General features: G+C 42.4%; 1 protein-coding gene across 3 annotated transcripts in view; it reads right to left on the minus strand.

Moving 5' to 3' along the window:
* Window positions 1-9,021, minus strand: part of NUP58 (nucleoporin 58) — a 54,381-nt gene extending 45,360 nt beyond the window's left edge. For 2 of the 3 annotated variants that reach the window (XM_065404516.1, XM_065404499.1), the window contains exons 1-4: window positions 8,923-9,021; window positions 7,084-7,243; window positions 5,084-5,119; window positions 972-1,124 (exon numbers count right to left, since the gene is read on the minus strand). In XM_065404516.1, coding sequence (XP_065260588.1) covers window positions 972-1,124; window positions 5,084-5,119; window positions 7,084-7,243; window positions 8,923-9,021 — 448 coding nt within the window. The remainder of the gene's footprint in view (window positions 1-971; window positions 1,125-5,083; window positions 5,120-7,083; window positions 7,244-8,922) is intronic. The other variant, XM_065404508.1, reaches the window with a different exon arrangement.
* Window positions 9,022-14,895: the final 5,874 nt, after the last annotated feature.

The raw sequence follows: 14,895 nt of genomic DNA on the forward strand, positions 1-14,895 counted from the left end.
AATATTCATTAATCAAAACGTCCTTTATTCAAGTTTATCTGAAGCTACCAAGATTTTTTAAGAATTTCCACTAGAATGCTGCAGAATCTGACAATTTAGGTACTGGTTGCTGCAAATTAAGTGGAATCTTGGTCTTAGTTCTGCATGTAGGTGAAGATGACTAGATCCAGCTGAACATCAAAGTATCTCACATAGTAGAGGCTAAAAACAACAGCTAATTGTGACTTTAAAGCTTCTACTTGAATGGATGATTTGAGTTTTTGGAGCAGGCAGAGAATAAGAGGTGAAATATTGTGGCATCTTGACAAACGAGAATGTGGGAAAGTGTGGTGAACAGCTTTGGTGTACACACATACGGTTAGCTGATGTAGCTGGCTTTTCAATGAACACTTGATTATGGAAAATATGGTTGTGTAAACTGCATATATGGAGAAGGTGCCAACTGCATATTAGTATGTTAAGCATGGGACATCTTACCAGAGGTACATATTCTCCATCATGCTTTAACAGTACCAAAACCATTTGTCTCATTGACAGTAGACATTAACCATTTTCAGCATTATGATGCCCTTTCTACACTTGGGAGATCATTTTTTAAAACGATTTCCCACCATTGCCAACACAATTGAGCTCCACTGGTATTGGCAACATCTACACCAGAGTTTCTAATGAGACATCACCTATAACTACCAGATGATGTGGTGCTTAAAAGAAACTCTGAGCATTTAATCAATATTGGGCTTAAAACAATGATAGTACCCGCTGACCCATCTATGCTAGGATTCCTAACATAAACACCAGTGAAGCTCAACCAGTCACTTAAATTCTGTGTTTCAGATTAGTCCCATGTAAAAGGCAGGCAATGACAATATGAATAGTAAGGATGCTCATCTATTTCAGAGTGCTTGTAAAGTACTTTGATATGCCTGAATGCAAAATGCAGCGCGGAGTGCAAAATAGTATTTCCTTACCTGCTGCAGGAGTTGATGTAAGAGCAGAAGAAAGTGAGAGGCCACCTGCTGAGGTAGAAGTAATAGGCAAAGCAAATGGTGTGGCCGATCCTGCAGGTTTGTTGAACCCTAAACTAAAACCTGTGGTAGAGGCTGATGTAGCGGCAGGAGCTCCTACAACAATGAACATCATTCTTAAGACATTTTGTTGAGGCATAAATGCTCAAGTTAACATTTTTGTCACCAGGTGTCATGCATTCTAAACACCAAAATTTTAAAGTAAACTTATCACCCTCAAAATGAATTTTACCAATTAAATGCCATGACAAGGACCTTGAAGGAATCCCACATAACCCCACATTTTGGTTTGGTTCCTTTCTACACAAGGAAGACAATAAGATTATGTATAAAAGCTTATCACAGCATTTCCTCTCTTCAAATAGGAAGGTCCACAGATCTTACAATGGGCCTTGTTTATTTGTATCTGTACAGTCAAAACCGAGACCTGTCAGTCATTGGCTGAGGGATAAACCCCTTCTGCTAAAGAGGGAACTAGCTGACAACTGTCAGAGATATAATGAAAATTGTGTCCTTCTCATTTAAATTGAGAGTTAAATGTTATTCATTGATCTCTTGAGTAGTGATCCTTCTATTAAATCAGGATGGTTTGGATCTGTGGTCATTACTACTTGAAGAAAGGAAGTTTTACTGTTCTTCATAAAAGGAAGGTCCTCAGAATCCCACAGTGGTAATCCATCAGCGTGTAGCTATGAAGAGAAATTAACTTAACATATAAGCAAACTCAAATATGCACACAGATTGTTTTGATTTACTGACAGACTTATTATATCCTGCAACATTATAATCCCAAATACAGCACTGAATGAGATTTACTTCAAAGCTGGTATGCATTTTGATACAGAATGCAGGGAGGGACAGGAATCCATGTGGCAGATTTCTTTAAGTTATGGATCCACCCAGAAAACTGCTACACCTGTTCAAGTTGCTCAGCATAGAGAAGGTAAATTCTTTGACTTGTATTTGTTGTCCCCTACAGTTAGAATACAGTAGACCCTTGCTAGAACGCCCTTCGCAATAGTGAAACTTGGGCTACAGTGAATGTGGTTGCTGGATCCCACCTCTGGCCCCGAGGCTGCTGGAGGAACACCGTCAGCTCCCGCAGCAGCCCCGGGGCCGAAGGAGTACTCTGCCCCAGCCACGGCTGGAGAATCTCTTCCTCTCCCCCACCCTCCCATCACTAGAACAAATCCCTGGATATACCGAAAAAATGGCTTGGATCCCCAGGGCTTTGTTACAGCGAGGGTGTACTCTACATGCTTCAGTTTTGTCTAGACATTTTAGTGCTGCACAGACATCAGGATGTAAAAATCCATACAGAATGGAAAGGAGTGCCATAGCTTTTCCATCAGTCATGTAGATTGTACGTGTGATTGTAGTAGAGTAACATATGGAGCAGACTTTAAGGATGAATGTCAAGATCATGCAAAAAAATTTTAATAAAAAACACGGTGCCTGTCCTTTATAGACAGAACTCCCAAATCCAGTATTTGCTTGGCTGCAAGAATGACTTGGTAAGAAGGTCCACCAAGTGTTCAAAATGTGGTCATGTGCAGGGCATACAGCACCAGGTTAGAGTTCTGTTGAAGTTTATCTGAGAAGCTGATTGAAGAAATTTTAGTAAATAGATGGAGAGATTCTTCCCTCTGGACACCTCTACATGGGATACATTTAATGTGTGCCTTAACTTGGGCACCTTTAAACTCACAGTGAAACAGTCCTGATGGAACTCTAGTAGGTTCTCGATTTTTGTCAAACTTGGTGTAACTACTTACTGAAGACCAGCTTTTAGGTTTTAGTCAGATTATGGAGCACACTAAGTTAGTGAACTTATTTGGAAGCTATAAGCAGAGATTTTCTGCCCAAATGTAATTCCTTCAGTTGCTTCCTTTCAAATGCCAGGAAGACAGCTTTATTAGGTAACATGATGGGACCGTATGTATATAGGTGCTTTCTGAAGGGCAGGAACATTTGTGATTCTATCTAGGTTCTTATAGTGGGCACAGCTCATTGTCATACCAGGTTTTAGTGTCATGTTATTAGGTGTGACAATCATACTCTCTGCAGCCAGTATGATGCCACCAGAATCATTACAGCCCTCTCCTTAATTCTGTGTTGTTTTGGATAGAAACAGTAATGGCGAGAAGGTCTTTTGGCCAGGACTAAGAAAGCTAAACTTTCTGGAGGGTATCTGCCAGTTTGCCCAATGAAATGAGGGACTATTTCTCCGTACAGGAGAGGACACCACTTCCAAACACGTGTTCTAGGGGTCATGCAGTCTGTTCCGGGGGTGATTTTCCCTTGATTTGTTCTATCTTCCTCTATTACACTGGGCCTCTTTCATTGAACTTGTTCACAGAACAGCATCAAAACTGTCTGATGCTATAATATGATTGTATCCCCTTTTATGCTGCTTTGAATGGTGGTATAGCTTACTTTAATTTCACCTAGGACTCAGCTGCTGCTTCGGGCGAGGAGCTATTTTGCTTTGCTATCTGCTTTTCAGGAATAGGTACACTTACACCTGTATTTCTTGCCATAACCATGACTGAGAAATATGGATATTTAAAGAAGCATCAGAGAAACAATGAAGGTAGAAATACCTTCCGAAGGCTCCTTCCCAGCTCAACACTTTTTGTCCGTCCATCAAAAGGAGTTAGAGAACAAGTCTGTTCGTGCCAGGTTCACTCAAGCGAAGGGTAGGCAGCAAATTTCTTTTTTAACAACAAAATCACTTGTCTTTCTATTGGAGACTCCATGGGGATCTGAACCTACAAACTTTGAATCCAACGTTATTTCACCTGTTTCCTTTCCCACCCTTTGTCTAACTTGTCTATTTAGACTGTCAGCTCTTTGGGGCAGAAAATATACTGTGCCCAGAACAATAGGCCCCAACCTAACTAGAATGATAATATTTGTTGATTTCAGTTTACCAATGCAAGTTCGTCACCAAAGACAGTAATATCACTTGAGGTGAACAAGCTAACACCTTTCAGTCATACTGAATGGAAGGCCAAAAGACAGCTTTCCACAACCAAATGGATCTTGACACTGTGAATGAAGAAACACTGAATGAGACAGTGCTCTCTTTGTGTATGATCCACAGAGGCAATATGCATTCACATAAACATTATACAATAAGTGGTTTAACCACGCAGGAAGTCAACAATTTTAGGTCTTGAAAGGACTCTGTACTCCCTCAACTGTGTAGAGGCAGCAGTTCTGATGGAGAACACCAGAGTGGATATTGCCATATCTAAGGTTGATAGATGTACAATAAACTTTGGTATGGGAAGGAACCATCGCTAAAAGAATATCTGTGAAGAAACATGAATGCTTCCCTGAAGAGCCTCAATCTGCAAAAAACTCACTCACTCAAACAGCATTGACATGGCTCCTAAAGCTCAGCAGGCCCCAGAAATTTAAGGGTGAGCAAATGTGAACTAGACAGAGCACCCATGTTCCTCAGTTCAGTGCACTTTGTTCCAAAACCACATATATAGCCCATGGCCTCATTAGTCTCAGCCAACAGTATATCAATCCTTCAAAACCAGTTTAAGCACACTGCCATAAAAAGAGCCAAAAGTTTCCTCATAACCATGTGTACCTGATCTCCCATCAATGGCGGCATTAAACCTGTGGCAACTACAATAATTCCTTACATGGAGAAATAGTAATATACTTTTAGCTGTCTTTAATATGAGGAGAACCCATGTCATGCGGCTACCAGGTCTCTGCCTCAGCAAGTGCTCACAGTACGAGAACAATTGGTCTAGAGCAGTAGTTCTCAAACTTTTGTACTGGTGACCCCTTTCACATAGCAAGCCTCTGAGTGCGAACCCCTTATAAACTAAAAAGGCTTTTTTATATATTTAACACTATTATAAATGCTGGAGGCAAAGCGGAGTTTGGGGTCGAGGCTGACAGCTTGTGACCCCCCACGTAATAAGCTCACGACCCCCTGAGGGGTCCCAATCCCCAGTTTGAGAACCCCTGGTCTAGAGCATATTTGTTTGTCTCCAAATACTAATAGCTTCTAAATATGTGGCTCTTACCCAGTGTTAATCCTGTAGCAATAGTTGTAGCTGTTCCTGCCAAGAAAAACAAAATAAAAATCCATAATCAACTTTATATCATATTTTACCAAGCTTCATACACACAATTTAGTAGTTGTTTATGGTTTATTAGTACCAGTAAAATACTGAATTATATTGTGTTGCAGTCTCCACAATGACAAGATAAATTGGAACAAGTTTTATAAAGTATTTTTGGACATAAAAGATTCTCTGGTTTAGAATCTTAAACACAAAATAAGAATAGGTTTCAAATAAGTATTAGCAGTACAAACCCTCCTGGGAAAGCACAATTAACTTGTCAACAATGTACAGAACTCATTTGTGTTGAAGAGCCATTGGTAAATAGTGACTATGCAATTAAAATGCCAGTTAAGCAGTACACTACAATTTAAATGAAATTAAAGCCACTAAAAACACCAGAGTTTTTAAATGGTTGAACTCCAGATTTACATGCTGTCAGGAATGCCAACATGCACAACAGTGTGGTTTTGCATTATAGTGGAAAGGATTACAGAGTCCATGGTCTACTCAGAATATTGGGTCTCAAATTAGTTTCTTCCCCATATACATTTAAAATCATAATTGATCACTCATTACAGTTATACAATTTCAGCTTCTAAGAAACTTACTTCTAATTCAATTAGAGGACAATAACTAATGGGGGAGAGGTGGAGGGATAGCTCAGTGGTTTGAGCATTGGCCTGCTAAACCCAGGGTTGTGAGCTCAAGCCTTGAGGGGGCCATTTAGGCATCTGGGGCAAAAATCTGTCTGGGGATTGGTCCTGCTTTGAGCAGGGGGTTGGACTAGATGACCTCCTGAGGTTCCTTCCAACCCTGATAGTCTATGATTCTAATGGATCACTCAAACAGAGAGGCAAGCTAAGGGGATAATGCAACCCATATCATAGAATCAAAGAACTGGAAGGGACCTCGAGAGGTCATCTAGTTCAGTCCCCTGCACTCCTGGCAGCACTAAGTATCATCTACACCATTCCTGAGAGGTGTTTGTCTAACCTGCTCTTAAAAATCTCCAATGACAGAGATTCTACAATCTCCCCAGGCAATTTATTTATAATATCCAATGATGTAACAATGTTACAAATATTCCCTGTAAGAGGTAACTTTAGACAATCACATTAGAGTGTATGAAAGAGACAGCATTCTCAAAAACCAACACAATTCACTAATACTAGCTATTGTGCATGTGTGATGGCCGATTTTAAAACGGTACAAGTTTTCTTCTGTACCTCTGTTAAATAACCCACAGAACGGTTTATACAAGACTGAAGAAAAGGTCTCTCTTAGCCTGAGAAAGTACACAACTGCCCAAACTTAGAAAGGAAGTTTTGGCCAAATTATTATTGCTAATATGAAGCGCTTATAAGAACTATAGCATTGTAAATGACAACATAGAAAATGAATGTGTTTATGGCATCTTAGCAATAATTTTCAGAATATCCTTAAAGACAAAGTACAGTACAACCTTAAACCCACACTGCACTGAACTCCCATATTGTATTCAACTGCAAGCTATAATCCACACAAAATTTTGGTGGCCTCTCCCAGTCTCCAGGAAATATACAGACAAATCCACATTTTAGGGAAGTCTTGTTGGAATGGCCAAAGCCTCCGTAAAAATCAGTGTTTCATAGTAAAAAATTCCAGCTCCTATACAAAATTCATACACAGGACCAGATAAAAATTTCAGATGGCAAGTACATTCATCTATTAAAGGTTCAGTTATCAGGGTTTTCTGTAATAGTAATGCTGTAATGCATTATTAAGATCTTATTTTTAAAAAAAGATAACAGATTTGCTAACAATGTATATAGCTATAGTTAAAAACATTTCAGCACACTTTGTGGTGCATTAGTCTTCCTTTTTGTGTTTGTTCATTTACTAATTCATGAAACACACAGATTATGCAAAAGCCCAAATTTCTGCTACATTAAAGGAATAAATTCACATGCATTTCCTACCTGTATTAGTACCTCCTAGAGCAAGCCCAGTGGTAGATTTTGAACCAAAGAGTCCACTTCCAAAGCCCACTGATGGAGCTGATGTAGTTGCTGTAGCAGTCGAGGCGCCCAAGGTTCCAAAATTAAGCCCTCCGGTTGAGCTATTACAAGACAAAACTGACTATTAGCATCAATTATTTTGCAAACTAACCCATTTCATACGTCCATATTTGCAATTATTTCATCCCTGTTTCTTCCCCAAGCACAGCGAACAGGTCTCAGCCATTAAAACGCTAAGCCCTCTTTAAAAGTAAGTTCCAAAGTAATTGGCTTGTCAAGATATAGCTATCAAACTTTACTGCCAATAACCAAACCATCACAAAGGTGAATTTACTTTCAGTTTATCACTCACGGATTCTTAAACTCTAAAATCCTCACTTCCAAATTAAGCCTCCATTTTTGCAAGTCCAATTCTGAAACAAGTTGTGCCCCTAATTCCTTCATGTTTCTTTCCTGACAACTTACTGCACATCACTTGTGGGCATATTCACTGAGTCGTCAAAACTCAGTTTATAAATCAGGCCCTAATAAGCATGACAAAATAATACAGGTTTTTTGGTATTTACGTTTTAGAAAGTGTATTGTGAGGAGCAAAAAAATCCTTAATGTAAAACAATAAGCTGCAGTAAATGTCAAAAGCACCAATAAGCAGAGGGTATTTCAGTACATCATTAATAGTATAAAATGTGTTACATGCTAGTTAGGACAGTAATATGCTTAAATTGTGTGAGACACCAAAGAAACTGTAAGGAGGTAGCACTGTTGGGTTCTCCAATGGGCTATTCACAGTAATCCTTAGCAAGAGGGAAGGCCGCCACACACTGTGGAAAAGTGCACAAGCGCAGATACAGTCAAATGAAATTTGACTGCCATGTTCTCACTGAATCCTTAACTACACTAGGATGGTTTGTAAGCAGATTTGTGTACCAGTCCAGCTCCACCTGCATTCCCAACAATATAAGCCGTAATATACTCTAACCTGCAGGGGCTGGAGCTGCACCAGATCGTAAACAAAATTGTTTACACCTTTCCATATTAAGCCCCTCATTTCTACTGCATGTGGAGACCTATGGGACAATAATTCAACTCTCCTTAGAAACGTGCATTTTTTATTTTCACTCTGGATGAACACAGAATTCAGATCTTGGATTTTAAATGCCAAGCCTAGGCCTTTGGGGGGCGGACTTGTTTGTTGCAGTAGCAGGGTACACAGTAGAGCGGAAAGGGGATTTCCAGAATACAAATACTTGGTTACTGATTCCCACTTCTCCCTTTGGAGCATACGGCTGGACGGGACGTCGCCCCCGGCCCCCAAATGCAACCCCACACTTGCATTTGCGGACGCCACTTTCGATGAAGCCCGTTAGTCGCTCCTGCGCAAGCGGAGCCTGACGGCGCCTGGGCAGAAAGGGGCGTTTCATCAACCCCCCAAAGCCGCGAGCTACGGGCCTGTCTCCTCCGGAGCGCTCTGCCGCCGCTGCAGAAGAAACGGGCGGCGAAACCCCACCAGGCCCCCGAGTCACACACGACTCCCACCTAGGGACGGGGACACCCGGAGCGGAGCAGCGCGGCGCTGGCGGCCGGGAGGGGAGGCACGTGAAGCGCAGATAAGGGCCGGGCCCGGACGCTGATGGGGAGGCGCTCCCGGGGCCCAGCTCCGCCTGCGGGGAAACGGGGCCAGGCTCAAAGACGTGGGGCCGCAGCTGGCAGGGCCCGATCGGGCGCTCGCCACCCCACGCGGGAAGGGCCCATCCCGGGCCGGAGCAGGCGGGCGGGCCGCGGTTACCTCGGCTGGACGGCTCCGAAGGAGAAGCCTCCCCCGCCGCCGCCTCCCGCCCCAGCAGCGGCGGCGGCCGCGGAGCCCAGCGTGCCGGCCCCGAAGGAGAATCCCGCAGACATGGCGGCGGCCTGTGTCTCCTCGGCCTCCCTCTCCTCAGCGCCGCATCGCTCCCGGGCGCCAACTTCAAACCGGGGCAGCAGGCGCGGCGAGTAACTCCCCGTCGCCACACGCAGCAGCGTAGCGACAATATCCCCTCCCCCCCCCCCGCCGCAATGCACCCAGGGATAGTGGGGGAGCCGGCTGCGCGCGGACTTTACTTAAAGGGACAGTAACGCCGGCAGGCAGCCAGCTGAGCCCTTCGCTCCGGGCGGCCGGGGCTCTGCTCCCCGGGTCACCGCGCGGGGCGCCTAGGGCCGGGGCAGCAGCATCAACCAGGCCCGAGCGCCCCGCCCGCCCCGGCACGTGGCCGGACGTGAAATTCCAGCGGGATCCTGCGCTGAGGTAACAGTCCGGGGGGTCGCTGCGCCCCCCTCCCGTAGATTTTGCAGCATCCCGGTGCGATGTCACCCCCGTCTCCTAATTTGCCCCATGGGTTCTGACAAGCACGATGCCAAAATCAGGGCACTGCTGCGACGATGTCCCACCCAGCATATAACTGTCACCTTGGTTTCTTCTGTCCCATTTCTGACATCTTAATACCGCTGATAACAGCAGTGTTGCCATCCTGTCCTGGGACACAGACTAGGGTTGCCAGACAGCAAATGTGAAAAATCAGTACGGGGATGGGGGGTAATAGGAGCCTATATAAGAAAAAGACCCCAAAATCGGGACTGTCCCTATAAAATCTGGACATCTGGTCACCCTAACACAGACTGAGGTGACAAGTCCCTGTCTTCCGCAATTGCTCAACGTTAAGCATATGAGTAGTTCTATTGAAATCAATTGGACTAGTCCCGAATTTAAAATTATGCACATGCATAATAACAGGTTTCAGAGTAGCAGCCATGTTAGTCTGTATCTATTCAAGCCTAAATTGATTGTATCTAGTTTGCATATCAATTCAAGCTCAACCGTTTCTCATTGGAGTCTGTTTTTGAAGCTTTTCTGTTGCAAAATTGCCACCCGCAGGTCTGTCATTGAGTGAATTGATATGCAAACTAGATACAATCAACTTAGGCTTGAATAGAGACTGGGAATGGCTGAGCCATTACAAACTTTGAATCTATTTCCCAACGTAAGTATTCTCACATTTCTTATCAAACTGTCTGTACTGGGCTATCTTGATTATCACTTCAAAAGTTTTTTTCTCTTACTTAATTGGCCTCTCAGAGTTGGTAAGACAACTCCCACCTTTTCATGCTCTCTGTATGTGTATATATATCTCCTCAATATATGTTCCATTCTATGCATTCGAAGAAGTGGGCTGTAGCCCACGAAAGCTTATGCTCAAATAAATTTGTTAGTCTCTAAGGTGCCACAGGTACTCCTGTTCTTTTTGCACATGCATAAGTGTTTGCAGGATTGGGGTCTTGGCCTAAACCACTTGGTGGAAAGTATATAAAGTTATTCATAATCTTGCAGTCCATGAAAAAGTCTACATATGAAAATTCACCTTACAGCAAACTTTGAAATGTTAAAGAAGTTATTTATTACTTTGAGTTACAGTGGTAGTGGTATCCTTTTTTTCTATAATTCACAGACATGGAGTTCCAAATAAACATATGTACATATCTTAGTTTATGATCATGTATATCTATAGGTCCATAATACAAAGTATTGCAACAATTAAACATTGAAAAAAGTACTGTGTAATCAACAACCATGTGCCCTTTAAAAAAAGAAAGAAAGGATATTCAGTGCAAAAAAATATATTAATACAATGCTAGGGCTGAGATTCTATATGCATAGAAGGCAGAGGCGAGAATCTTGGCTAGAACGTTACTGCATACCTGTGGAAAGGGGGCTTAAACATGCCTCAAACAAGCAACTGAAGATTCCCTGTCTGCTGCAAAGTCTTTATTGCAAAGCAGAGCGTACTAGGTAGTTGCACTGGATGGTTGTGTTTTGGTTGGCCTGTGCTTATATTTACACCTGGATGCTTGAGGGATAGCCTTTTTGTGGTTCCTGTGACACCAGCTTTCAGGGGCTCTGCCTGTATCCCCACAGCCTGTGGAATCCAAAAGACTACCCATGGACAAAGAAGATAGACTCCTCTTTTACACAGATGTTGTCCAACATCTACGCTCAACAGAGTTTTCTTCCTGGCCTGTAGTGACCCACCATTAGGGCAGCTAACTGAAGAGGCCTGAACAAGACTGGTCAATGACACAAGAAGGCAAAATGCCATTGCCTGTTAGGTTCTTAATGACAATGGAGTTTGAAGTAATATTTCTTACCTACTTGTGGAATCAGTCTGAGGGACACCCTCACAACATAGCCCCAGACAAAAGAGATCCTTCTTTCTTGACATGGCAGTGACTGTGACCCAGTCTCCCCCACAAGTAGTGCAGATGCAGTTTTTATCTGCCTGGATTTTGACCAGGCCAACTGTTTTTTAAAGGTTCTGTGTTGTCCCTTCAGCTTTTTAACCTTTACCCCTTTTTTCCTAGTTTGGTCTAGATGACATCGACATGATGATGCCTCTGAGCATTTCCATTGTTTGAAATTCACTTCTTGACTTGCCAACTGGATCATGATGTCACAAATGTTGCATTTGTACTTACCAGTCAGTAAGCAGTACATCAGCACAAAATCCAAACATCAGGGAAGCTTCATGTTAAAGTTCTAGCTGCGCTATGATTGACTCTGTGCTAGCAATCCCCAGACTTGGACAGACATGACTGTAATCTAGAACAGTTTTCATGACCAGTGTGGACAGATTTTTTTTTTTTTTGTGTAGAACTACTGTATTCTATAGACCACCAACATAGGCACCCCAAATAGTCTGTAGTATAATTTTATAAAGGTGGTCCTCAGAGGGAAAATCCCAGTGCACACTGGTCAGGAAAACTGCACAGAAGCAAAACTTACCGTGTTCAAGTCAGGGGGCTGGACAATCTCCATCCCAGTATATGGAAAGAGCTGGCACATGAAACTGCAAGTCCAGTAGTAATGATTTTTAATAAATCTGTCAAATCAGGGATGGTACTGTATAACTGGAGAATAGCAAACATTGTACCTATATTTTAAAAGGGTAAGATTGATCCAGGCAACTACTGACGCATCAGTCTGACTTCAATGCAAGACATTGAACAAATTTTGAAAGAAAGAATAGTTAAAAACATGGAGGTAAATGGAATAAAATGAAATTTGGGTTTACTGAAGGTAGATTGTGCCGGACTAACCTGATATCTTTCTGTGATAAGATAACTAATTTTTTTAGACATGGAAAATGCAGTTGATCTAATCATGCTAGGAGTCTACTACAGGCCACCTAACCAGGTGGAAGAGGTGGATGAGACTTTTTTTAAACAACTAACAAAATCATCCAAAGCCCAAGATTTGGTGGTGATGGGGGACTTCAACTACCCGGATATATGTTGGGAAAATAACACAGCAGGGCACAGACTATCCAACAAATTCTTGGACTGCATTGCAGACAACTTTTTATTTCAGAAGGTTGAAAAAGCTACTAGGGGGGAAGCTGTTCTAGACTTGATTTTAACAAATAGGGAGGAACTCGTTGAGAATTTGAAAGTAGAAGGCAGCTTGGGTGAAAGTGATCATGAAATCATAAAGTTTGCAATTCTAAGGAAGGGTAGAAGGGAGAACAGCAAAATAGAGACAATGGATTTCAGGAAGGCAGATTTTGGTAAGCTCAGAGAACTGATAGGTAAGGTCCCATGGGAATCAAGACTGAGGGGAAAAACAACTGAGGAGAGTTGGCAGTTTTTCAAAGGGACACTATTAAGGGCCCAAAAGCAAGCTATTCCGCTGGTTAGGAAGGATAGAAAATGTGGCAAAAGACCACCTTGGCTTAACCACGAGATCTTGCATGATCTAAAAAATAAAAAGGAGTCCTATAAAAAATGGAAACTAGGACAGATTACAAAGGATGAATATAGGCAAACAACACAGGAATGCAGGGGCAAGATTAGAAAGGCAAAGGCACAAAATGAGCTCAAACTAGCTACAGGAATAAAGGGAAACAAGAAGACTTTTTATCAATACATTAGAAGCAAGAGGAAGACCAAAGACAGGGTAGGCCCACTGCTTAGTGAAGAGGGAGAAACAGTAACAGGAAACTTGGAAATGGCAGAGATGCTTAATGACTTCTTTGTTTCGGTCTTCACCGAGAAGTCTGAAGGAATGCCTAACATAGTGAATGCTAATGGGAAGGGGGTAGGTTTAGCAGATAAAATAAAAAAAGAACAAGTTAAAAATCACTTAGAAAAGTTAGATGCCTGCAAGTCACCAGGGCCTGATGAAATGCATCCTAGAATACTCAAGGAGCTAATAGAGGAGGTATCTGAGCCTCTAGCTATTATCTTTGGAAAATCATGGGAGACGGGAGAGATTCCAGAAGACTGGAAAAGGGCAAATATAGTGCCCATCTATAAAAACGGAAATAAAAACAACCCAGGAAACTTTAGTTAGTTAGTTTAACTTCTGTGCCAGGGAAGATAATGGAGCAAGTAATTAAGGAAATCATCTGCAAACACTTGGAAGGTGGTAAGGTGATAGGGAACAGCCAGCATGGATTTGTAAAGAACAAATCATGTCAAACCAATCTGATAGCTTTCTTCGATAGGATAACGAGTCTTGTGGATAAGGGAGAAGCTGTGGATGTGGTATACCTAGACTTTAGTAAGGCATTTGATACGGTCTCGCATGATATTCTTATCGATAAACTAGGCAAATACAATTTAGATGGGGCTACTATAAGGTGGGTGCATAACTGGCTGGATAACCGTACTCAGAGAGTTGTTATTAATGGTTCCCAATCCTGCTGGAAAGGCATAACGAGTGGGGTTCCGCAGGGGTCTGTTTTGGGACCGGCTCTGTTCAATATCTTCATTAACGACTTAGATATTGGCATAGAAAGTACGCTTATTAAGTTTGCGGATGATACCAAACTGGGAGGGATTGCAACTGCTTTGGAGGACAGGGTCATAATTCAAAATGATCTGGACAAATTGGAGAAATGGTCTAAGTTAAACAGGATGAAGTTTAACAAAGACAAATGCAAAGTGCTCCACTTAGGAAGAAAAAATCAGTTTCACACATACAGAATGGGAAGAGACTGTCTAGGAAGGAGTACGGCAGAAAGGGATCTAGGGGTTATAGTGGACCACAAGCTAAATATGAGTCAACAGTGTGATGGTGTTGCAAAAAAAGCAAACATGATTCTGGGATGTATTAACAGGTGTGTTGTGAGCAAGACACGAGAAGTCATTCTTCCGCTCTACTCTGCTCTGGTTAGGCCTCAGCTAGAGTATTGTGTCCAGTTCTGGGCACCGCATTTCAAGAAAGATGTGGAGAAATTGGAAAGGGTCCAGAGAAGAGCAACAAGAATGATTAAAGGTCTTGAGAACATGACCTATGAAGGAAGGCTGAAAGAATTGGGTTTGTTTAGTTTGGAAAAGAGAAGACAGAGGGGACATGATAGCAGTTTTCAGGTATCTAAAAGGGTGTCATAAGGAGGAGGGAGAAAACTTGTTCACCTTAGCCTCTAAGGATAGACCAAGAAGCAAAGGGCTTAAACTGCAGCAAGGGAGGTCTAGGTTGGACATTAGGAAAAAGTTCCTAACTGTCCGGGTGGTTAAACACTGGAATAAATTGCCTAGGGAGGTTGTGGAATCTCCATCTCTGGAGATATTTAAGAGTAGGTTAGATAAATGTCTATCAGGGATGGTCTAGACAGTATTTGGTCCTGCCATGCGGGCAGGGGACTGGACTCGATGACCTCTCGAGATCCCTTCCAGTCCTAGAATCTATGAATCTATGAATCTATAACTGCATTTGATATGGTGCCACATGAAAAAATATTTGTT

This window comes from Emys orbicularis, chromosome 1 (genome assembly GCF_028017835.1).
Source record: "Emys orbicularis isolate rEmyOrb1 chromosome 1, rEmyOrb1.hap1, whole genome shotgun sequence".
NCBI lineage: Eukaryota > Metazoa > Chordata > Testudines > Emydidae > Emys > Emys orbicularis.